The 25,270-nt window shown below is 42.1% G+C and overlaps 1 protein-coding gene across 2 annotated transcripts in view; it reads left to right on the forward strand.

The window, feature by feature from the left end:
* The first annotated feature begins 2,455 nt into the window (after window positions 1–2,455).
* The window catches only part of SH3KBP1 (SH3 domain containing kinase binding protein 1), a 509,392-nt gene continuing 486,577 nt past the window's right edge, over window positions 2,456–25,270 (forward strand). For both annotated transcript variants that reach the window (XM_088451614.1, XM_088451615.1), the window contains exon 1: window positions 2,456–2,888. In XM_088451614.1, coding sequence (XP_088307740.1) covers window positions 2,885–2,888 — 4 coding nt within the window. In that variant the 5' untranslated portion in view covers window positions 2,456–2,884. The remainder of the gene's footprint in view (window positions 2,889–25,270) is intronic.

Genomic DNA, 25,270 nt, shown 5'->3' on the forward strand with positions numbered 1-25,270 from the left:
TGTATATCATTCTGATGATATATTGTACGATACATCGTATAGTGTGTACCCAGCATAAGAATGGTGTAGAGAACACAGGGTAATGTGAGGATTTCTTCCAACTCTACAAATGTAACATCCTGAACCTGTTCATACAGGTTAATATTTTTATATTGTTGTATTTCAGCCAGTTATGGACAGTAAAATCCATTGGGTGTCATGTCTCCATGGGGATAAAGACCAAAATATAAAACAATTATTAAATTAATTAGCAAAATCACTTTTGCACCTAAACATACTCAGTTCACAATAGGTCTGGCTCTCCAGCTCTTCCAAATTTCTGCTAAAGGATGAGTCAGAGGAATCAGGGCAGGCCGCGGGCGGGAGGTGAGGTCCATGGTACTCGGGAAAGTATGACAGTGCATGACCATCACGCATGGGGAAACAAGTGCCGGACAATCCCCGAGGTAGGCTGCATAGGTAGTAGTTTAGCTCAAGTACCACCTAGCCTTTCTGGGGAACGGATCATCAGTTCTCTTTCAATTCACTTACTTGGTTACAGGAATCCATTCCAACAAGCTAGTCAAATATTAGTCAGATTCCTGGATATAACCATTTCATCAATGATTTCCACTGGCTAGTGTAGTGGTGCGCCAAACTACCTGGGGTGCCTCGGGGCACTTGCAGGGTTGCCAGTGGTTGGTGGTCCAGGAGCAAATCCAGTTATTCATGGACCATGGTCCATGTGATAGGGAAAACCAGAGCTGGTGGCTACCAATCATAAAATATGTGTGCAAGCAGAAGGGCACCTGTATACCACCACATAACTAAACCTAAGGCCACATAATGTAACCTCAGGATGACAAATAAGTACAGTTGAATTAATGTAATATTTTTTTCAGAATTTCTCAATAAGAAACTTTTGTCCTAGAAACACCATGAAAAAAATGCTGATACTCTAGGGTGCCTGATTCAAGACATTTTTGGAACCACTTGGCTAGTGCCTAAGCGCCAAATTAACCAAAAGAGAGATCAACTGAGCGTAACAGACAAACCTACAGTATATAAAGGCATATGCTCATCTCACACTCACTTACAAAGCCCTCACCCATTCCTCTCCCATTTACATCTCTGATCTCATCTCCCTTCACTCTTCTGTCCGCCCTCTTCGTTCACTTAATACACGCCGCCTTTCATGCCAATTGATCACTTCCTCTCACTCCCGCCTCCAAGATTTTGCCCGTGCTGCTCCTCACCTTTGGAACTCCCTCCCTCTCCCCATCAGACTCTGCACCTCTCTACAATCTTTCAAACGAGCTTTTAAGACCCACTACTTCATTAAAGCCTTCCAACTCTCATCCTAACTTGCTGCTACATCTTCCTTCCTCCCCGCCTACCCCATCTGTGTCACTCCTGTTTGTCTTCCCCTCCCTTAAAGAATATAAGCTCTTTCGAGCAGAGCCCTCTACCCTCTTGTGCTTCTCCCTACTGTAATTTCATTTATCTCTTACTCCCCACTAGGGCAACTAAAGGGGGGTATCCACTTGTAGCTCTACAAACGACAGCACGATTACAACATTGCAATCGTGCTGTCATTTGTATAGCTAGTGATGTGCCTAGACTGAACGTTCACTCGTTCAGTCCCGGCACATCCCTCATCTCCGCACATGCTGAACCTGACGAGATCGTCAGGTTGACCTGCATGTACGGGTGATGTCGGATGTCAGAAGCGACCAGCGGGTACGTGCATCGCTGGTCGCTTCTGACCAAAACATGCCCGATGCATGCGTGATTTGCAAGCGACTGCACGATAACGATGTCGTTATCGTGCAATCGCTTGTCTAAATCGCTAAGTAGATACCCCCCATAACACTTGGCTGCTTATGCGGGTGTAAAGGTCGCTAATATAGCAATGTTTATCCATGTCTTATTGTATTGTAAGTCAACGGTTACTTGTTTGTCTAGGTACTTTGTAAGGCGCTGCGGAACACTTGTGGCGCCATATAAATAAATGATAATAATAATATAATAATTACTTCAATAAAGGGAAATAAACGTGAGAACATTACAAATAGCATTGCATTGAAAAACGATATGGGGCAGAATATGTTGAATTGTGATTTCACAACATTGTATCAAAATGCATATAGTTACAGACAGCCAGATAGACAGATATAGAGATCTATAGATAGATACTGTATATGACCAATGTTACCAGGTATAGAGAAATAATGATGATGTGTGTTTATTAGTGCAAGATTTGGGGTGTATGTATCTGTGCCCTGCAGAGAGTGTACACTGTGCAGAGCAGTCATGTAGGAGTAGAGTAGGAGGAAGACAGGCGGCTCTCGCGATGCTTGGAAGACCAGGCTCCAAGTCCCTGAATCAGAGCAGCAGCAGCAGTCACAGTCACACAGTGCAGCAGCAGCATCAGTCAGACCCACACAGACACTGCATGAGCAGCTGCAAGGGGGAGGTGGTGGAGGAGAGGAAGGGGAAATGCAGCTCTCTTTACAGTCACTTTCTTAAACACATCAGCAAATGTTCCTCCACTTGCTGTGCTGACTGGATCTTGTATTCCTGGTGCATCCATAGCAGCAGCAGCAGCTGGAGCGCAAAACCAGCCTCACCAACACCAAGGTCTCTTCCCGGACCTGTGACTGGTGCTTGTCCACTAAGCTCATTTATAGCACTGCTATAATATCCGTTACTTCTACTGAGGGAGACGTTGTCAGCTGTCCTCTATGAAGCTGTGCTGTACCACATACCTCCTGGGCACAAACAGGGATTATTAAGAAAAGGGGGTCCCTCAGCCATCTGAATTTTGAACACATTTCCACCAGTGATCTTTTTACACCAGAGAAAATTTAAAGCATCACCCCCTTGACAGTTTGATTCAACATAAATGGGTGAGTTTCCAGTAATGATATTGGTATTGTTTTTGTATCATACAATTTATTATATTTATTTTATTTTTTTTAAATAATAATCATTCAGCTGAAATGCTCTGCAGAAATATGCACTAGGATTTGGAAGAATATTTGTAAGGGTTATTGAAATGGTTAAACTACATATCTAAGTTAACTGGTTTTAATTCAGCTAATGTACAGTATGTGGTGTATGTGTTATGTACCCAGTACGTGTGTCTGCAAGCATTCTGACCAATTGAAGTACAATAAAGGAATGCTGCTTATTCAATGCAGTATTACTTTGTTCTGTATAATTGAATTGCAAGCTCTTTGTATCAGCCTGACGGCCTGTAGTACACCAGCATATGTGCATTAGTTCTGATTATTAGTGTATGTGCATTGTATTCGCCCCCTTTCTAGCTGTGCTGCAAAACGTGCTGCCACCTTGTAAATGAAGAATACAGTATATTCAGTGAATGAGAGGTGGTTGTTGTGTAGATTCCCAGAGAATCCAGCAATTTGCGACCCATCATTTTGACATTAAGGGTTTAAGTGTCGCCTTTTATTTTATGTAAAACGGTAGTTGTGGTGATGGTATGGTACAATGCATCTGTCACTGTGTGGTGTTTTTATGCTATTGTTGCGTTTGGATACTGTTCAATAGTACCAGCAGAAACCATGCTGCTCCTTACATACAGTGCCATCACTGCAAAGGGTGCCTCTCCCAGTCTGTGTATTAAACACTGTGGGTCCTGTTTGTTTATTGATGATTTTGTTTTCATTTGTGGGCATGGAGCAAATCAGTGGAAAGAATATACTTCCTTTTACACAACATTCGATGGTACATCATATTTGACGGCAGATAAGAACCACTTGGCCCATCTAGTCTGCCCCGTTTTTAAACATATTGTTACCTCAACCCTTATTGATCCTTACTTCTTCTGAAGGATATCCTTATGGCTATCCCATGCATGTTTAAATTGCTCTACTGTCTTAGCCTCTACCACCTCTGATGGTGATGCGTTTAAGGGAATTATCATAAAAAATAAAGATATAAATCTCTGACCAATAATAGTATTTTTAATCAAGCCCAACCATTCGCTGTATTATTAGGGAACCAACAATTACTTACAGCCACGATCTTCGTATCACGTGAGATTCGACAGCTATAAGGCCTAATACGAGAGTTACTTACATGCGTTTTACTAGCATTTTAAACTCTAGTAAAATGTTGCAAGTGGACATGATACTAGAAACCAACCATACGCACAACCACTGTTACTAGTGATACTGTTATTATAGCGTTGCTTTCGGTTCTAGTCAAGTGTTTACTGTGGGTACAGTATGTGCATTTAACAGGTCTACAGTGAGTGCCACATGCTTGTAAAAAACATACAGTCTTAGAAGAACAGCAGCCAAGTGGAGCCATACTGGGCCCATTTAATAGCGAAGCATAACCCCGTTAGCGCTCGCTTAAAGGGATTATATCATCCTTTCTTTATTCAACAAACAGCAGTAATCTTAAGATTACCACTGTTTGTCACTGCATAGCCCTCGCCATCTATAGATGGCGAGATCGATGCTGGCACCCATCGCTGCCTCTACGGCTTCAGCGAAGCCTTCCAGGCACTTCCGGGTCCCCGCCGGGTTACAGTGCCATGCACATGCGCTGGCGGAACGTCGCACATGCGCATTACACAGAAGCCAGTTGCTGGCAGCGTAAGGCTGCCAGCAGCTGAGCGAAGGATCTCGCCGACGAGGAGGTCTTTGCCAGACCTCGCCGGAGGGGTAAGTATTAATAAATACTAGTGGCATTTCCATTTGTATCACAGTGATACTAAATAAAAAATGCGGCTGCTATTAAGCTTCGTTATTAAATGGGGCCCAGAGTTTGGTATGTTTATGACTGTCAAGACAGGTGATACTGAGGGGGCGTGATCAAATCTGAGAGGCATCCAAAAATGCTAAGCCACTTGTCCTCCTGGACAGCTAGCCCAGGCTCCCGCTGGCCTCTCAAGCTATCCTGGGCCCATGTAATTAGTACCCCCTCCACCCCTTCGCGGTACCACTGTCTATGGGTTGTTATTAGTATTATTATCCTTTATTTATATGGCACCACAAGTGTTCCACAGCACCTTACACAGTACATAGACAAATAAGTGAACAAGAAACAAATGACTTACAGTACAATACAATGCAGGACAAGGACATGGTTTATATACATAGCTGCATTAGCGATTAAAACACTCAAAATAAGCAGCAGGGAGACAGCAGTCACGTGTTAGGTGCCCTTGTGGTGAGAAAGGAGTAGAAGATAGTATAAGGAGCAGCACATGAGGGAAGAGGTTATGAACTCCCCGGTAGTAGAGGGAATTGGGGTAGTTGTGTGGCAGATGTGAATGTGTCAGAGAGACCTGGGTAAAGCTGCCCTCCCTAGCCAGGGTGTAAAGTATAGCTACGGCTAAGGTCCTGGCTATAGGTAAGTGTGAGCACTGTGCAAAATACAACAAATGGGAACATTTTCTTTTTGAGGTAAAAAGCATGAGCCAAAGTGGTTTTAAGGCCATAGCATTGATGGCAAATGACTACTGTGTTACTGTGACACTGTGAGCCTCATTTAGAGGTGGACGAAGTATCAATGTTGCACACAAACGAGCAATGATTTAAGTCTGCGCATGGGTCCGCTTCATTCAAAGACGCACAACCACTTACACAGGACTCATGCTCAGATGGAGGAACTTCACCTACCATAGGGCTGGTGTTTGCTTCGATGGTGCGACCAATAGTGTGCCGATGGTGAGTCTAAATACACCCAGTGACAGAAATCTACTGTCCTAAGACGCTGAAAGTGAGCGTCTCAGTTCAAAAATCAAACGCAGCATTAGCACAAAGACACAGGCGCGACTGCGGCAAAAGATGGGGGCACATCTGCTTCCACCTCAAAATTAGGCCCTGTATATGATAGTCATGTTCAGGAAACCCTTATTTACATGCTTCCTGTACAGTTACCTGGTGTATTCTACATCTTTGTTTTCCAGCAGAAAGCATGCTAAAGAAAATATTGCTATTGCCACGTTAACTGTTTCATTTCTAGAAAGGCCTTTGGGCTAATGTAATAGACAAGTTTCATGTCGCAAAATGATTTGCACCTCGGAAATTCTGTCAGTTTCGCTTTGTGCAGAAATGAACATTAACATCAGCAGTGTCCTTGGAAGATACAGCTATAAAAATCTTTTATAATTGCAATAACCAAACAATTTATCAATTTACACAATGTAGGTTTATAGGACAAACCTATGCTGTTGTGCTGTACAATAAAAGGTATTTTTCTATTAGAACTTATTGATTGGTTGTGGTGAGCTGACAGATATTTTTAGGACTTAGGAACACATATTCCAGCCGACCCGACACCCGATGAAAGGATATATCGGGGCGGCCGTACACACTGGATGATCCGGTGTACAACCGCGTTACATACCCTACCACCCCGCATTTACCTGCATGCTGTCATTACCGATGTCATCCCTTCTGACGTGCAGCACATCATATGGGATGATGTCGCTGACGACGCACGTGAATGTACGATTGAGGGTATAACGCGTACCCAGCCTTAGGCTTCTCACTCGCTTACACATTTATTTGCAAATTTTATTTTTAAATGTTCAACATTGTAAATAAAACTAAAACAAAATTGGGGTAGTTGTTACCTGCAGCCATACCATACAAAATTAGTATGTTACAGTGAATCAAATGTAAAGAAGAAAAATAAATAACATAAAAATGATAAAAAGGAAACATATTTCAGGATGGGATGTAGTTGAAATACCGATGGCCGGGAAGCCGTCTGTCTAAATCCCGGCGTCTAAATCCCGACTCGGGACTAAAGATAGGCGTAAAAATCCCGACGCCCATCCAGAGCCCGACGCCGGTATCTTGACAGATGGCTTCCTGAACGAAGGTAAGCCGGCCCGGCTTAGCTCTTAGCCGAAGGGGGGAGGGGGTTAGGTTTAGGCACCCCCAGGGGGACTTAGAGTTAGGCACCCCCCTGGGGAGGGTTAGAGTTAGGCTGCGGGGAGGGGGGTGTTAGGGTTAGGCACCACCGGGGAAGTTAGGGTTAGGCACCCCCCCCCTAGGGAGGGTTAGGTTTAGGGTGCGGAGAGGGGGTATTAGGGTTAGGCACCATCGGGGGGGGGGTTAGGGTTAGTGTACTTACGTGCCCCTGTCGGGATCTCTCATGAACGGGCGTCCGGGGTCGGTATTTCACCAGGCGGCTGAATATCATACCCAACCCTCAGCGACACTCCCTGTCCACCTCTATATATGAAATCATGAATTTGACTCCTTTTGTGATCACAGTCTTAAGTTTGTATTATTAATGGAATGTGTGTTTTTATGGGATGTTTTGTGGTGTTTTTCTTTTGTACATGTTCAATTTCTTCATCTTTCATGTGGTTAAAAATGTGATAAATGGAACAACTCTTTATAGTGCTTGTTTGCTTTACAATTTGTTATAATAGCACATTTCTCTGTAATTTTGGTAACAATTGGTATTTGAAATACACTTTGAGAAGACACTTCAAATTGCATTATAAACATTATGTAAATAAGGCAATATAACTAAGTGGATCCCTAAATAATATAAATTTTTCACTATAGATTGTGTATACGAAAATGAAACCATAAAATTTACTTACCATGAGTGCAGGTGGTCTGGCTGTTACGGTACCCAGATAATAGTAAGAGGCTCAATCTCCCCTTTACTGAAGACCTCGCACAAACTGTTGTCCCAGAATCCTCTTTTGATTGACACTTGCTGGTCCTTACATGCGGAGATGTTCCACCCTCTTTGCTTTCAGAGCAGAGCGGTGGCTCCGGGAGGCTAGATCAGCATTGTATACCATTTGTTGCTCAGGAAAGCACTGTTCTGCACCTTTCTGTTTCATTATATTATAAATATCACCGCACCTTGGGGTCATATCCCAATCCCTATTTTGCATCAATAATTTAAGCCCACTTCTCCCTCCTGTTTGATACATAAAGTGCTTGTTAAATGGGATGTAGTTATAATTCTGGCGGTCGGGATGCCGGCGCCCAAAATGCCGGCGACGGAATCCCGAAACCAGCCAGAATTCCGGTGCCAGCATCCCGACCGCTGACAACCCGATGGTAAGTATTGGGGTTAGGGTTAGTGGTTAGGGTTAGGCTCTAGGGGGAGGGTTAAGGCTAGGCTTGGGAGGGGGGCGGGTTAGGGTTAGGCTGGGGGGGTTAGCTTTAGGCTGCGGGGGAGGAGGGCTAGGTTTAGAGGTATGCTTAGGATTAGATCTGTAGGAGTTGGTCATGTAACCCAACCGGGATGCCGGTGTTGGGATCCTGAGCGCCAGTGTCCCGTACCCAACCCTGTTAAACAATGATCTTCCTACATACAAGTGATTGAGAGTAATAACACTTTTAATTTTTCAATGTAATCAATAAAAATAATTTAATGATTTACCTTTTAACTATATTTATTGAAAATGCTGTGTTACCCAACAAAAACCCTAATAATGTCCCCAATGTTCCCCCTTCCCCATTCCTGCTATATGGGACATATGATTAAATATAACCACTATAACGCATATTGAACCCCTCATGGCGACCGCCCTACATGCATTGTAGTACTCCTGAGTCTACTGAGTGACGCCCAGTGCGAATGAGCTTCCCTGAGCGGTGTAGCGTAACAAACTTTTCTATAAATGTGCAGCTTATTAGCACCGCAGACAAAATGAAACACCACTCATTCTGTACCAGAGACGCTGGGCTGCGACTTTAAATGCACAGGAATTTGTTTTAAATATGTTTAAAACCGCAGATGAAGCACAAAGGAACTTGGCGTGAAAAGCAGTGGTTATCGCATTGTGGCACTTTGTATACAGGTTCAGACTCCACCGCACACAGATGTACAAGTGCTGCATATAAAATTAATCAGGGCAGTCTCCTTAATCCAGGGGTCAGGGAACTTTTTCACCTTTTACCCCAAAATATATTTAGATACGCCGACGTTACCCACTTGATTTGAAAGGAATTAAATCATATAGTAGTACCCCCATATAATGCCCCTGTAGAAGTGCTTCCATAGTTATGCCCCTGTAGTAGTGCCCCCATATTATGCCCCTGTAGTAGTGCCCCTTTAGTAGAGCCCCCATATAGTGCCCCTGTAGTAGTACCCTCCTATAATGCCCCTGTAATAGTGCCCCCATAGTTATGCCCCAGTAGTAGTGCCCCCATATAATGCCCCTGTAGTAGTGCCCCCATATAGTGCCGCTTGTATAAAAAAACCCACTTACCTTAATCCCCGGTCCTGCATCCGCCGCCGTCCTGTCCGCCTGGCTGCTCCTCGGAACTATGGGAGAAACGTCATGACGCCTCTCCCATAGTGGGCATGGAGAGAGCCGGAAGCTGGAGTTCAGAAGAGAACTCCAGCCTCCAGCTAACACGGCGCTGCAGGGAAGGAGCCGGGCGCCTGCTGGTAATAGCATCTCAGCGGGTGTCCGGCTTAGAGCCTCCCTGCAGCACAGCCGGGCAAGCATATAGAATCATTCTAATGATTCATATGCATGCCCGGCTGTCCGTCCATTACCCCCAGGAATTTAATTTTTACCCCATGTGGGGTAATTTACCCCTGCTCCCTGACCACTGCCCTAATAATTTTTGCCCCATCTGATTGTTTCATTTGTGTGAATAAGACGCATATTAGGGTGAAAAAGATCCACGGGGACCTGGCCCACCTAGAAGGGCTGTTTGGCGCAATTGCGGCAATAATGTAGTCGGACACATCTGTATTTCTAACTTTATACCTCGATCCCTTTTGTTTTTAGCATATGTTATTACATTTCTAAAATTGTACTTTCTATGTTTATTATTATTGATACAAGCTGTTGTTGTTTTTTTTGTTATTTGCTTTGCGTCAAAATGAATCATTTGGACCCCTCCTTATAAATCCTCTGTTCTCCCTGAGATTTATACACCTTTATCTCTATCTCTATAGCAGTCACTGAAAGCTATACCTCTTTTTGGCACTGGTATTGTTAACTGAAATTATATTTATCTATTCTCCAGAATGTGTCAAATGAAACAAAGAAATCTCATGTACAGTAGCTCATATTGCCACAAAGTAATACAAATTATATTTATGAAATGCTAGAAATGATACTGATGATAAAGATGGTTCTTTTGTGTATGACTGTGCTGCCTATGAACTGCTATTGAACTAGTTTGTTAGTATGCAAGCTTTTAGCTAGAAGATGACCTCGATGTCAAAATGTAATTTATCCAAATGTTGATTTGAGGAGGGTTGTAGGCCTGGAAATGAAACATTGAATGGCAGTAGAGATAAATAGTGGCGGATGCTAATGAATGCGAGCAGCTACTGTATGAGCTACGGAATTTGCACATATGCTGCTTTATAATTTCCCTAATTCATGTTTTTATGGATGAATAAACAAAGTATTTAGCTGTAGGATGTTAAAGGGAAATCAGTGATTTATAAGAATTTAATAACGATAAACTTAATGCTTCATAGATGTTCTCATACCTGGGAAGTGTCAGACTTTAGCCCTGAGACTGAATTGTACCCATCAAGAACATGTAGTGGGAGCACCCAGTTTGTAGCTGTGATCATGAGAACTAGTGAACTAGTAACATCATTGAGGCATGACCCATGCTCTAATGATATATTTAATTTTTAGGGAATTGGCCGGATTATTATTGGCTAAAGCACAAAAATATAAGCCTACATTGTGTGTGGAAACCAAAGACAAAAGTGTCCTTCAGCATTTGGGAATAACATAATATTATGCTGCAACCTCCAGGAGCATTGCAACTCCAAAGACCAAAAAGATATTGAGGGACGCAAAATTTAAATAATAATAATAAAAATAATAATAATAAATTGTAAAGTTTGTTTACAACAGTAACTCACTTTGTTTATAATTAAAATAAATGAATGTATTAATATAGATGTGATACCCCTGGCTTTTATGGAAGCCTATGGATGTTGCTGTACTGGAGGCTACCACTTGATAGAGCTGTAGAGCAGAAGGAGAGACTTGCTGGTAATAGCAAAAGGACTTAGTGGTTGGACATTTTAGGCGAGCAGACATAGAGGAGCGGAGCTGGAGAGCAGGGTTAGGTACCGCTGGTCTGTGAGTGAGGATGCTGAGGTGGTGCAGAGTGTCAGAGCTACTGAGTACCCACTGGCAGAGTGCTGGGGACCGCAGCAGAGGGTCAGCAGTGTGTGCAGAACCGGCCAGACAGATGGGCAGTTCTGAAAGCTACAGCAGGATCCATAGAGGCTGTGTGAGCTGAGATTAGTGAGCTGCAATATTAAGTCATACATGACACACGCGTAAACCAAGAGACTGAACCTATTAATCTGCAAAGTGAGTCGGAGAGATGCCATTTTTGTACAGTTAAAATACAGTTATAACTGGCTAAAGGACTGGGGGCTCGATTCAGACCCGCTCGCTAGATGCATCCGCTCGCTCAATGCTTATGCATATCCGGCTAATTAACAGCATGGCAGGCGATCGCACGGCAAGGCATTAGCACGCCCACTATGTCTTGGTGTGTGATCGCTCTGTGTATGCAGGCACCCACCAGCCTGTCTTAAGATACCCACTTGCGCACGTCATCTCCAGGATGTGTATGCAACCATCGGTACTATCGGGTACCATCGTAAGTGATTGCAGTGCTTGTGGTTGCCCATAGCCTACCACAAGCACTGCGAGCACTTCAGTGTAAAATCTAGCCAGGTGACGTGTACTATGATGCTCCATCTTGATTCTGAACGCCTCTGGAATGGCGTTAAGACGCTCGGGCATGCCTGCGTTCGCACCTCCACTCCCCCCCCGTTTTCATAGACCAACCCCTGTCACTACCCACAAACGGCTTCTCCTGTCACTCACTCGGATGAGCAGTCTATGTGCAGCGAGAGTACGCATCCTGATTGCTCGGACTGGTTCACGCATGTGCACTGTGATGCGTATGCATGCGCACAATGCAAACATCGGCATTCTGCATGCAAACGCTTCTTAGTGAGTGGGTCTGAATCAGGCCCTGAGATACAAATATTACTGAGTGCTTAAGTTAATTGTGCTGTTAAAGTTATAACTGTATTTGCCGTGCCTTATCATTGGGGGGCTAAAGCTGTTGTTTGCTCTGAATCAAGAAAAATCAGCATTAGTTGCTAACTTTGCCTATTGATGATTACAAGCACATGTATATATTAGGATACTGACCACCTTGCAAGACAGTTCTCCAACGAAAGAACTTTGTGTTCACCTTAAAGTAAATGACTGATCAGTCAAGGAATTTGCTAGTTTGCTGAGTGGTAATTTATTTTCAATGTTATTATATGTGCTGTTGAGAATATAATGTGTTGAAGTACTTTAGAAACAGTATTTTCTATAGTCAACGCTAAAGAGGTGCTGCACCAGTTAGGATAAAGAAGTGTATCTAATGCTGGGTACACACGGACAGATACATTGGCCGATCAATTGATCGGTCAATATATCTGCTGCCCATCGGCCAGTGTGTACCCGTGATATGTCGGTGAACGTCACCGTTCACCGACATATCGCATTGGCTGTGCTGCACAGCTGATGGACAGATATGTCTTCAGACATATCTGTCCATCGGCAAGTGCGTGAGGACAAGCTCGTGGAGTTGTTGCAAGAGAGAGAAGAGGAAGACCCACTGGAGCTGCCATCTCTATTATAAGGAACCATCTAGACCTAACTTATCTGTGCCCACACCAACAACCGGGGTACCAAGCATGTAGAATGTAGAATATAATGTAAACATCCATCTATTAAATTGGTAGTGCTCAAAAATTTATTGAATTGCTAAATACTTGGTTTGAAATAGTCTCTCTATATGGACATAAATAGTGAAAATAATCAGGCATCTATAGGAAACATTTGTTGTACTATTCAAATATGCCAGCAACATTACCCATTTGAACATCATGCATGACATCAATGGGTTAGTTGATGAATTATCCAAACGTTTATATATACTTAGTACTTACAGCACTTTCCTCTGCCTTTTTGTATATCACAATTGTCCCAATAGTAGTTGAAATCATAATCTTTGTTGAAAGATCAAAGTAGTGTTAATATATAGCAGCCCATTTGACACCAATATAAAAGCTGAAGCAGCAATGTAATTGCCATTTGTAGTGCATTCTAAATTGATAAATTAAGGTATAAATTACCAGGAATCCCGTCTGAGTTGCAGCCCTTTGCTGTATCCAGGCATCGGTGTAAAGCCGGGTACACACTGTTAATGCTGGCCACACAGATGGCGATCTGCACACAATTTGGTGTCCAATCTTCATACGATCTTTCCTGCATCCAGACTTTTACAGTGCATCGCATCCTAGATTGTCAGATCTGCTCTACTGCACGGCAGATCTGACGATGCAATGTGTGACCAGCGGGGACGCACATCGCATCGTGATCGTGAATGGGGACTCACGATTTACTGAGGATATGGCCATATTTTACACGATCTGTCGTTCCAACGTGACGGAATCGGCCAGATCGGGTAAAATATCGCTATGTGTGTGTGGCCAGCTTAAGACATATCATTGCGATGGGGATTGGAAACGATATATAGCACAGATCGTGTAGTGTTTACGCTGTATTGCGCACATACGGCCATTTATCGCATTGTCCCATCTGCTGTGCTGCACAGCAGATGGGACGATGCAATGAAGGATGCCATGCTGCTAAATGCAGGATGTAATGATATATTGCACGGTCGTACACGAGACCGCGTAGTGTGTACGGCGCTCGCTATATATTATTACATTGCGACCAAGCATTGATCAATTCAGTTCATTTTTGAGCTCTACTAATTTATTATATGGTTGTTTACATTATATTCTATGGAGGTGATTCACTTCTGCGCGATGTTGAATAGCCCCAGAAAGGAATCCCAGAACTATTCAATTGACCGCGCTATTAAACGCAACTAGAACCACTTACGTTGGAGTATGCCGGTTACTACGCCTTAAGCTGGGTGTTTAGTTGCGGTAACCATCATTCTCCGACTAAAGTGCCAGCTGAGATGCTGTCTTAGAGCTATGCTAAGCCGAATATGCATTGCGGCTGGCACTTAAGTCGGATTTCTACTCGCAGCTCAGGAGAGTGCGAACAGGAATCCTGTAGTCAGACTTAACAGCGCGGTCAATTGAATAGTTCCGGGAACTCCTTCCCGAGGTTATTCAACATCCAGCTGATTTGAATCGCCCATTATGTTTTATAAGATGTATGGTATCTATATTAATTTATTAGTTTATTTCATTTTATATACAGAGACAGTTATTATACACAAACTGCTATTATTATTTTATTTAAATTCTGCACCCTCAATATCTTTATTTGCAATGAGAGGAGATGTATCAGTCCTTGGAGAAAGATAAAGTGGAGTAAGTTGCCCAAAGAAATCAATCAGCTTTTAACTGTCATTTTAAAGAGTGTGCTAGATAAATGAGTTAAGGGGCCTATCCATTTATCGACACGAAAGTCTGAAAGTCCAGCGTTCAGACTTTCATGTCGCAGAGGTGCGGTCACCGCACTGAAAGACGTTCACTATCTATCTATTAACATGCCGAACATGACAACCGTCGTCAGGTTGACGGGCATGTTCGATAGATAGTCGGGGTCGGCAAGGACCCAGCGTGCACGCGCATCGATGGTCCTTGCCGGCTATCCACTTGCAGACTTTCTGCACGTTCCAACCAAAATCTCCTGGTTTTGGGTGCATCGTGCAGAAAGTCGGCAAATGAATAGGCCCCTTTAGAAGCTGATTGATTGGTTTGGGCAACTTCTTGATACATCTCCCCAAGGCTTGATACATCTACCCCTTAGTCAGAAGCCAAGACAGGGGCGAAGGCTAGGAGGCAGCTAGCTGGTGTTTGGTGGTGGGGGAAACACCAGCTGAGCGATACGAGGAGAAGTCAGGAAGCCCCTCAATGAAGTGTTTTCAATTCCTGTCTGTGCAGCACAGGAGCCAGTGTGAGCGGCACAGTAGCAGAATCCTGTCCTGCACCTTAAATGCATACCTCCCAACTGCCCGATTCCAGCGGAACAGTCCAGTTTTTCGGGCACAGTCCCGCAGGATAGCCAGGTGCAGGGGTCCCAGATTTGGGCTTAAAGATGTTGGGAGGTATGTAAATGTAAGAGAGGACAATGAAAGAAAAATGAAAGGGCAGTGGGAGATGTAAGGGGGCAAGGAGAGTGATGTGGAGGGAGGAAATGACAGAGGTATGGAGGTGGCAATGACAGTGATATGAAGAGGGCATTGAGAGAGATATTGAGTGGGCAGTGAGGGCTTCATTTAACAATGAGACTAGTTGCAGGAGGTGTATTTAGTTTAGTATAGCTGCATCTCTATTATGCTACCAGTATTTAACATCACTCACCTGTCCGGCAAAGTCCTGCAGTGTCTCCCTTGGCCATCGTGTCCGCTCCTGTGTTGTTCGCTGCCGGCGATGAGTCCATGTCACATTCACGTACAAGGCGGCTTTCCACACATGCACATTGTGTTTCAATCCGGTGGGGATTCAGCAGAGCTGCCTGGTATATGGCAGATTCATCATTGATAGTAATGCTTTATCACATGGCCAGGAACTTCCTGGTGCAGGAGACCAGACATCATGGTTGGTTGGATGCACACGTTACCATTATTATTATTATATTGTCTGTTTAAGCTTATATTTTACTATTGTTGGGTGTCAGTTTTTTTTATACTAGCAATGTAACTTGTGCCATACTGGTTTCTACATATCATGTATTTGCTGCAAAATATCCTAGTCACTGTCATGCAGGATGTAATATGTCTTCTGCTTAACCAAATGCCCATAAATACCTTTTCAAAATGTTCCACTTTTGGACCCAAAAGTGGGGTGAGCGTATTCTTTGCCTGGGTGAAAGGAAACCTAGCTTCACTACTGTCTTGAGGACAACCAAAATGTACATCAAGAAGTAAATAAATAAGATGAACACGTTGTTCCTGAACAATTAGTAAATTGGTGCATGGTTTATATAAGACACAATGGGACTTATTTATCAAAGGATAAAAAACAAGTGTTGGAAAAAAAAAAATTTCTTTCACTGGCGATATGATTTTTTTTAACTTCGATCTGCATATTAAGGGATATTAATTACCGTATATACTCGAGTATAAGCCGAGGTACCTACTTTTACCACAAAAAACTGGGAAAACTTATTGACTCGAGTATAAGCCTAGGGTGGGAAATGCAGCAGCTGGTAGTACCCCCAGTAGTAATTCCCCCTGGTTGTGCCCCCAGTAGTAATCCCCCCTGGTAGTGCCCCCAGTGGTAATCCCCCCTTTCAGTGCCCCCAGTAGTAATCCCCCCCTGGTAGTACCCCTAGTGGTAATCCCCCCCTTTTAGTGCCCCCAGTAGTAATCCCCCCCTGGTAGTTCCCCCAGTGGTAATCCCCCCTTTTAGTGCCCCCTGTAGAAATCCCCCCTGGTAGTGCCCCCTGTAGTAATCGCCCCCTGGTAGTGACCCCTGTAGTAATCGCCCCTGGTAGTGACCACTGTAGTAATCGCTCCCTGGTAGTGCCCCCAGTAGTCCCCCCCCCCAGTAGAGAGAGACGTAATAAGAATAAATAAAAAAATCACTTACCTGCTAGCAGCTCTTCCGGCCGCTTTGAATGGGAGAGACGTCATTACTTATGACGTCTCTCCCATTACCCACTGCGGGAGCCGGAAGATGGCTCCCACAGTGGGAGCAGCAGCAGCAGCCGCTGAGAGTCTGACAGACTCTCAGCGGCTGCTGATTACAACAAACACACAGCTGCCGGCTCCGGCGGCTGTGTGTTTGTGCTGTGTAGCGCTGACCGAACTCCGTCCGGTCATCGCTACACTTCACTCGAGTATAAGCCGAGGGGTACTTTTTCAGCACAAAAAATGTGCTGAAAAACTCGGCTTATACTCGAGTATATACGGTATCTCCAGGGTAAAGACTTCTTTGTGATTTTTTGGAGGAGCCTAAAGATTTGTGATGGTACTTGTACTTGAGCTTCTTCTGCTAATGCAATCCTGTAATCTTCTGAAGTTCTACTTAAATTGTAATCCATGGGAAATCTTTTTAAATAGTAATCCACAGGAAATGTTCTTAAATAAATTGTAATCCAGGGGAAGTTATCATTTTTATTTGTAATCCATTGAAAAGAAAAATAAATAAAAAAACCCATAGCACATGCCACAAGCTGCTGAAATGATTTGTGACCTTAACTGCTCAGCCAATCACAACTGATTTCAACGAGACAATTACATTTATACATGTTATGCACATCCTCATTGAAATAAGTGGGCTGTTGACCTAAATGGGAACAAAACAATGCTGTGTAACACATTTCAAGTCAAAGACGCATTCATTTCAATAGCCTATTTATTTCAATTAAATTTTAGATGTAGAACATAACCCCATGGAAATTAGTGGAACATTGAACGAATGAGCCGTATTTAAACACTCTTTAGTTTGTACACAATGTACTCTCATAGAGATGAACTTTTTCAAATGGGCGTTACATGAATTTTGCATGTAGTTTGCATGCAATTCAATTGTAAAATTCAGTTTGCACTTTGCACATACAGTATAATACGTTAAACTATGTCCTGTGTGAAATACAGTGGTGGGATTAGTACAAGGTTTGCAAAATCACTCCCATAAATATTTGTTCATGTTTATAGCAAGTTGTTACTATAAATCTTGATGGCAGCCTGTCAGAGACCTGACCTGTAATCTGCAGCATTTCTTGACACATGTTGCAAATCCACATTGAATAGCAAACTGCATTAGTACTCTAGCGTACATTCATATAAGGTGTTTTCTGTTATTATTTTCATTATTTTTATATATATATATACAGTCAGGTCCATAAATATTGGGACATTGACAGAATTTTCAGATTTTGGCCTCTATTCACCACCACAATGGTTTTGAAATGAAACAAACAAGATGTGCTTTAACTGCAGACTTTCAGATTTAATTTGAGGGTAATTACATCCAAATCGGGTGAACGGTGTAGGAATTACAACAGTTTCAATATGTGCCTCCCACTTTTTAAGGGGCCAAAAGTAATGGGACTATCAACTCAAAAGCTATTTCATGGACAGGTGTGGGCTATTCCCTCGTTATTTCAGTATCAATTAAGCAGGTAAAAGGTCTGGAGTTGATTCTAGGTGTGACATTTGCATTTGGAATCAGTTGCTGTCAACTCTCAATATGAGATCCAAAGAGCTGTCACTATCAGTGAAGCAAGCCATCATTAGGCTGAAAAATCAAAACAAACCCATCAGAGAGATAGCAAAAACATTAGGTGTGGCCAAATCAACTGTTTGGAACATTCTTAAAAAGAAAGAACGCACCGGAGAGCTCAGCAACACCAAAAGACCGGGAAGATCACGGAAAACAACTGTGGTGCATGACAAAAGAATTATTTCCCTGGTGAAGAAAAACCCCTTCACAACAGTTGGCCAAATCAAGAACACTCTCCAGGAGGTAGGTGTATATGTGTCAAAGTCAACAATCAAGAGAAGACTTCACAAGAGTGAATATAGAGGGTTCACCACAAGATGCAAACCATTGCACAAAAACAGGAAGACCAGATTAGAGTTTGCCAAACAACATCTAAAAAAGCCATTACAGTTCTGGAACAACATCCTATTGACAGATGAGACAAAGATGTACCAACTTGTACCAGAGTGATGGGAAGAGAAGGAAAGGAACTGCTCATGATCCAAAACATACCACCTCATCAGTGAAGCATGGTGGTGGTAGTGTCATGGCGTGGGCATGTATGGCTGCCAATAGAACTGGTTCCCTTGTATTTATTGATGATGTGACTGCTGACAAAAGCAGCAGAATGAATTCTGAAGTGTTTCGGGCAATATTATATGCTCATATTCAGTCAAATGCTTCAGAACTCATTGGACAGCGCTTCACAGTGCAGATGGACAATGACCCGAAGCATACTGCAAAAGCAACCAAACAGTTTAAGGCTAAAAAGGGGAATGTTATGCAATGGCCAAGTCAATCCCCTGACCTGAATCCGATTGAGCATGCTTTTCACTTGATGAAGACAAAACTGAAGGGAAAATGCCCCAAGAACAAGCAGGAACTGAAGACATTTGCAGTAGAGGCCTGGCAGAGCATCAGCAGGAAAGAAACCCAGCGTCTGGTGATGTCTATGTGTTCCAAACTTCAGGCTGTAATTGCCTGCAAAGGATTTGCAACAAAGTATTAAAAAGTGAGAGTTAGATTTAGGATTGTTTAGTTTGTCCCATTACTTTTGGCCCCTTAAAAAGTGGGAGGCACATATAGAAACCGTTGTAATTCCTACACCGTTCACCTGATTTGGATGTAATTACCCTCAAATTAAATCTGAAAGTCTGCAGTTAAATCACATTTTGTTTGTTTCATTTCAAAACCATTGTGGTGGTGAATAGAGGACAAAATATGAAAATTCTGTCAATGTCCCAATATTTATGGACCTGACTGTATATGTATATATATATATATATATATATATATATATATATATATGATATATAATATATTGATATGTAAAAATATAGGTTATATATTTGTTATTATTTTTCTGTAGTGCAGGGAATCTAGTGGACAATTAATAAACATATCTGTGCATAACACATATGCAATCAAATTCAGAGTAGAAGAACCAGTAATGTATGAGAGGAGTTTGCAGAGAGTGGGTCTCAGTAATGTGGATGTTGAATAAAGCATTAGGTGGGTATGCCATTGAGTGAGAAAAAGGTTTTGGGGTTAAGATACCATGAATATTGAAGAGTATTATATAGCAGGGTGATTGTGTTGATGAAGAATTGTATAGTTAGTGTGGTATGTTCCATGCCTGGAATGAAATGTGTTCTCTAACCAGTGACCAGACCAGTTTCATCATTTTCTGTAGACTTAAAATTCTGACTATAATTGCAGCCTGCGCCTTAACAGGCTTGCAAGAAACTGCTATTAAATATCACTTTCCATTATGCTGCTGCAGGGTGATGCTACCCAATTAGCAGCCATGTTAACTATCTAAATTGAGATCACATAGGTCTAGCACTAAAAACACTACATAGCACAAGGAAACTGTCAGCAATGTGATATGAATAAAGCACAAGTACAGCATGACATGCATTTAACTTTGCAGGATGAAAAAGCATTAAAGATGTATATAAATATATATAAATATATGATACACTGTATTTCATATACATTATGTAGACATTGGTGGGGTGCAAAACATTTTTTTTTTGGGTGCCAAAACGTAATGGGCACCCATCGGAGCAATTCAGTTGTTCCTCATTTAGACTGCAATTTTCACGTGCGCGCATCCAGAAGCACTGGGTTTAGCTGGACACCCTATAGTGGCGACTTATCACATATTTCTGCTAGTCACCTCTGGAGGCTGTGAGCAGAAATGTGTGCAGCTGCAGCTATTCACGTCCGAACAGAGCAACCATTGGGCGCCCAAAAGAAATAGCCATGGCAAAAAACAATTGAATTGACCCTTTTAACTGCATACACCTACCCTTATCTTTGCTGACAGTGTTCTGTTACAAAATTCAACACACGCACAGGCCAGGCACACGTAGACACATTTGCTATATTATGTTTAAGGACAACTGACATAGCATAAACCATTTTCTTTATGTCCTATATTTTAGTCTAAAAAAAAAACATTTTAATATGTGTTTATTTCTTGGCTTGTAGTATAGTCTGACCTTCCCCGATAAAATCAATAATTTAGAAAACTTTTCACTAGATTGTATGTGCACACAGGGAATGACTGCATTTTTTGTAATTGACTTGCTGTTTGCTTTCTTCTCACTCATCTATACTAAAAAAAATATGGTGGTCCTTGAAAGGGCTGGCATTTTACACACAAAAGTGGGCAATAAGGGTGGTGTTGCACCAATAGGACAGAGTTTGTGTGAACATATACTTAGGATGGATATGTAAATGCCAGAAATTTGAATAACTAAGCTGTGTGATCATATGATGGTCTACCTACATGTGTTGTGCTTAGGTGCACCTGCCCAGCTGCAAAGTGTCCCTGAAAAGTATTATATGGTTTCTTTATAATAAATTATTAGTTACATCAAAGTCTGTTGCTGGTTGTACTGCATTACAAATAGTTATAGTTAATAAATAATATCTATACTTATGGTGCATAAACACGGTACGATCAGTCAGCGATAACGATAACGCTGACTGATAGTCCTGCACCTTCCCGGTGTGCTGGATGATCGTTATCGTTCATCCAGCACACCACCAACCCACCAACGACGGGCCAGCGACCCGCGATCGACGATCGCCAGTCCCTATGTAACCTGGCAATATCAACCAGGTTGGCCTGCACGCACGGACGATGGTCGATATCGTTATCGTCCATACGTGCCCGTGCATCGCTGGTCGTGAGGGTTGGTAGGCACCAAAAAATAAACTATCTGAACAATAAGGATATGGTCGATATCGTTATCGTTCAAATCTTGCATTTTTATCGTACCGTGTGTACGCACCATTAGAATAAAGTTGTAATGATTGTGTCTGTATTTCTTGGAACTGTGTATGAACTGTGGAGACTTAAAAAAAAAAATCTGAATTTTTGTTTGTCTGTCTTTCTGTCTGTTCCGGCATCACGCAAAAACTACTGGATGAATTTGGATTGTGTTTTCAATATTGTATAGCTTAGTCACCTAGAAAGAAACTGAGGTTTTGTATTATCTCAATGTGACATCAGGGAGTGGGGCAATAAAGGAAAAAACCAGATGCTTGACACTTGGTGCGTGCAGTGTGCAGGCTCCGCAAGCCAAAAATGACTAGATGTATATAAATATAACTTTTTTGAGAACAAATATTTTAAGGGACTGTTTATGAACAATGGAGACAATTTTTTTTAATTGGTATTTGCACAAGCTCCTCACGTCCAAAGTGACTATATGTATATACAGTATATACATATATTGCACACCCTGAATGCAACAGTTTTATATGTATGCATATTTAAATATATAGATATATATATCTCAAGATCTATTTAGCAGGAAATTCCAATTATATATTAAGCACTAATCAGGCAGCTTATCTTGACTCATGAAGTTGCAGTATACATGCCAATACAGTAAATGGCATACCAAGACAAATACTACATATCATAGAGTCGCTGTTCATGTTACTTGCAACCTTTCAAAGTTACTGTAAGCTAAGTGGCTTACTCAGGAGTTAGTAGCCCCAAGCATCTTTTTGTGTTAATCCTTGAAGGAGAAACTGCAAATATTGTTTACAAAGACATTTTGTGATCAAAGTAACAATAAAAAAATATACATCACAATATTAGATGCCACTACTGTCTTTGTAAAATTAGTTCCCCTCAGCAATAACAGACATCCATGCGAGCTAACCTGCGGGCAAACGCTAGTTGTGAAATAAAAACGTATTTTGGAAATTTTACCTTGTATTTATGCAGTTAACCATTTGTTTAAAAATAGATATTGGGAATTACAGCCTGCGTGCTGTGCAACAGATACAGTATTATGCAGTAGGTCAATATTTTTAAAAAGGGCAAATGAGGGACAAGAAACATCTGGGACTGTCCCGGTAAATCAAGGACCCAGTACAAGTATGCACATATGCTTACATTGATCAGGCTGGTATGCCTGTAACTGAGGCAAATCAGAGATTTTCTGGGTCATGTCATAGCTTAGCAACTCTGACTGGGTCAGATTCTGTCGGAAACTTGTGCTCTAATACTAGTGGGTTACATGGACAGGAAAACCCTTACCCTTAGGGGTACAGGCAAAAACAAGCACGTTTTTTTTCCCATATATGAAGATGTGAAATTAATTTTCACCTCTGGATTTATTAAGTGAAATTCAGATTAAATACCCGTGGGTCCACAAAAGGACATTCTTCTAATTTCCCTGAATACGATCTGTGTATAAGAAATATTTCTGCTATAAAACATTCCCTTTAATTCTCATTGTTATTTTGCATTGTTGTAGAATAGAGGATTAGATTTATCTGATAACTATTGTGATTATGATACAATACTGTACTATTATACTATAAAATGCAGCTGCATCCTAGAGTCTTTCATCATCACACTAAAATGAAAATACTGCTATACAGTTGCTCAGAGGGAAAGATAATTCAGCAGTTGCTATAGTACTCTTTCATTGTGGTCCAATTTATTTGTTGTCAGTAAACCATCTATCATAACACACAATAAATAAACACACTAAATAACACAATAAGTGCCTTCTTTAGAAAAGTGAAATAAGCCGAAAACAATTATTCAGTTTTTATCATTGATCAATCTTCTTAACACAAACAAGAGTTTTACAAATATCCCTTTACTCGTATTTTGTAAATTGATAAAAATTCACTATGTCTTTTCTATGGTTTTACACTTTTCACAATCTTTAGAATTGGAAATTGTGCTGAAATCTACTTGTTAAAAAAGTGTGCAGCACATTAGCTGCTGGGCTGCTCTGTAGCTCTTGACGTTTCAGAGGGGAATTTCTTAGCACAACTGAATAATGCACTTTTCTGGTTGGAATAAAGTTACATTTTATACTCCCTTATGATACCATCCTCTGTGCTAATCAGGAGCGTAGCTAGGTACTTTAAGGCCCTATAGCAAAAGTTTGTAAAGGCCCCTATGTACTACCCAATGGTGAAAACTGTATATAACACATGTAACTTTGACATGGAAGATGGGCCCCCCTCTGGTCTGTACCCCATAGCAGCTGCACCCCTTGCACCTATCGTAGTTACGTCCATGCTGCTAATGGTACGTGCATACTTATTTTAATGTTATTTAATTCTAAATAAAAGAATGAATCATTCATAGCTTCTGTTTTACCCACCAGTCAATAAACACAATGGAGCATGTATGGATTAGAAATATTAATACATTTAATGGTTAAAGAAAAACATTATATTTTAATTTTTGCTTTAGTTGGAGATCAGGCTGCACCCTATTTAACAAGCCCCCCAGAGGGCCATAGTTATCATCGAGCATAGACTGCGTTCCCTCTTGCAAAGCTGTGGCGGCAGCCTACATGATCACAGATCTCTCATCGCTATCGGCAGTGGGCAGACAACGAAAATATGCTCCAATTAAATAAGGCATCTTTTTGGAATCAGTTTTTCTTTTTCTTTTTGGGTCACACATGCTCATTTGCCGCCAGGTTAAGCGAAAAGTTCACCATTAACTCAGCCAAGCAGCATGATACTCCATGCTAAGTCGCTGCAATGATTCGCAATAAAAGATCTTTACTATCTCTGCATATTGCTAAATACACCACTAAGTTATATTTTTAGTCTTCACTTTTAAAGAGTTTATTTTAAGACTACTTTTAGGGGACAATTCAATTCAACTCAATGGGCGTGATGTGAACATCACGTCCATCCATATCACAAGTTTTGGGAGGATGTAGTTATTATCGCGGCGTGTGGGATGTATCCCGACCGCCGGCATCCCGAAGGTATTTATCAAGGGTTATTGTTCTAGGGGAGGGTTAGGTTTAGGGGTTATGGTTAGGCACTAGGGGGAGGGTTAGGGTTAGGCACTAAGGGGGGATGGTTAGGTTTAGGGTGCGGAGAGGGGGAGGTTAGGTTCAGGCACTAGGGGCGGAGGCTAGGGTTAGGCACCAAAGAGCGAGAGTTAGGAGAGGGTTAGGTTTAGGGTTAGGTACTAGGGGGAAGGGTTAGGCACTAAGGGGGAAGGGTTAGGTTTAGGGTGTGTTGAGGGGGAGGTTAGGTTCAGGCACTAGGGGGGAGGTTAGGGTTAGGCACCAAAGAGCGAGAGTTAGGAGACGGTTAGGTTTAGGGTTAGGCACTAGGAGGAAGGTTAGGGTTAGGCACTAAGGGGGGTTAGGTTTAGGGTGCGGGGAGGGGGAGGTTAGCTTCAGGCACTAGGGGTTAAGTTAGGGTTAGGCACTAAAGAGGGAGAGTTAGGGGTAGGGGTAAGGGTTAGCGTTAGGGACATTACCTTGTAGTGTCGGGATTCTAACTGTCGGGATCCCTTACCCAACCCATTTTGGCAGGCACCCCACAGAGTTGCCCAGGAAAACGTGCAATAACTAACCAATATTTGCATAGCCAAGCATTGCGGTGATGCTTGGTGGCACATAGGCAGTGCTTTCAGTGCACACAATTTTCTCGTTCCATACATTTTATTGGCTTACAGTTTTATACGGTAAAACATTGATTCAGCTAAACCTTTTTAAAGGTCCACCCATTAGACTTAATCTCAGTAGCAGCCGCAGGTTAAAGTAAT

Source organism: Taudactylus pleione, unplaced genomic scaffold (genome assembly GCF_031769625.1).
Source record: "Taudactylus pleione unplaced genomic scaffold, aTauple2 ptg000026l, whole genome shotgun sequence".
Lineage (NCBI taxonomy): Eukaryota > Metazoa > Chordata > Amphibia > Anura > Myobatrachidae > Taudactylus > Taudactylus pleione.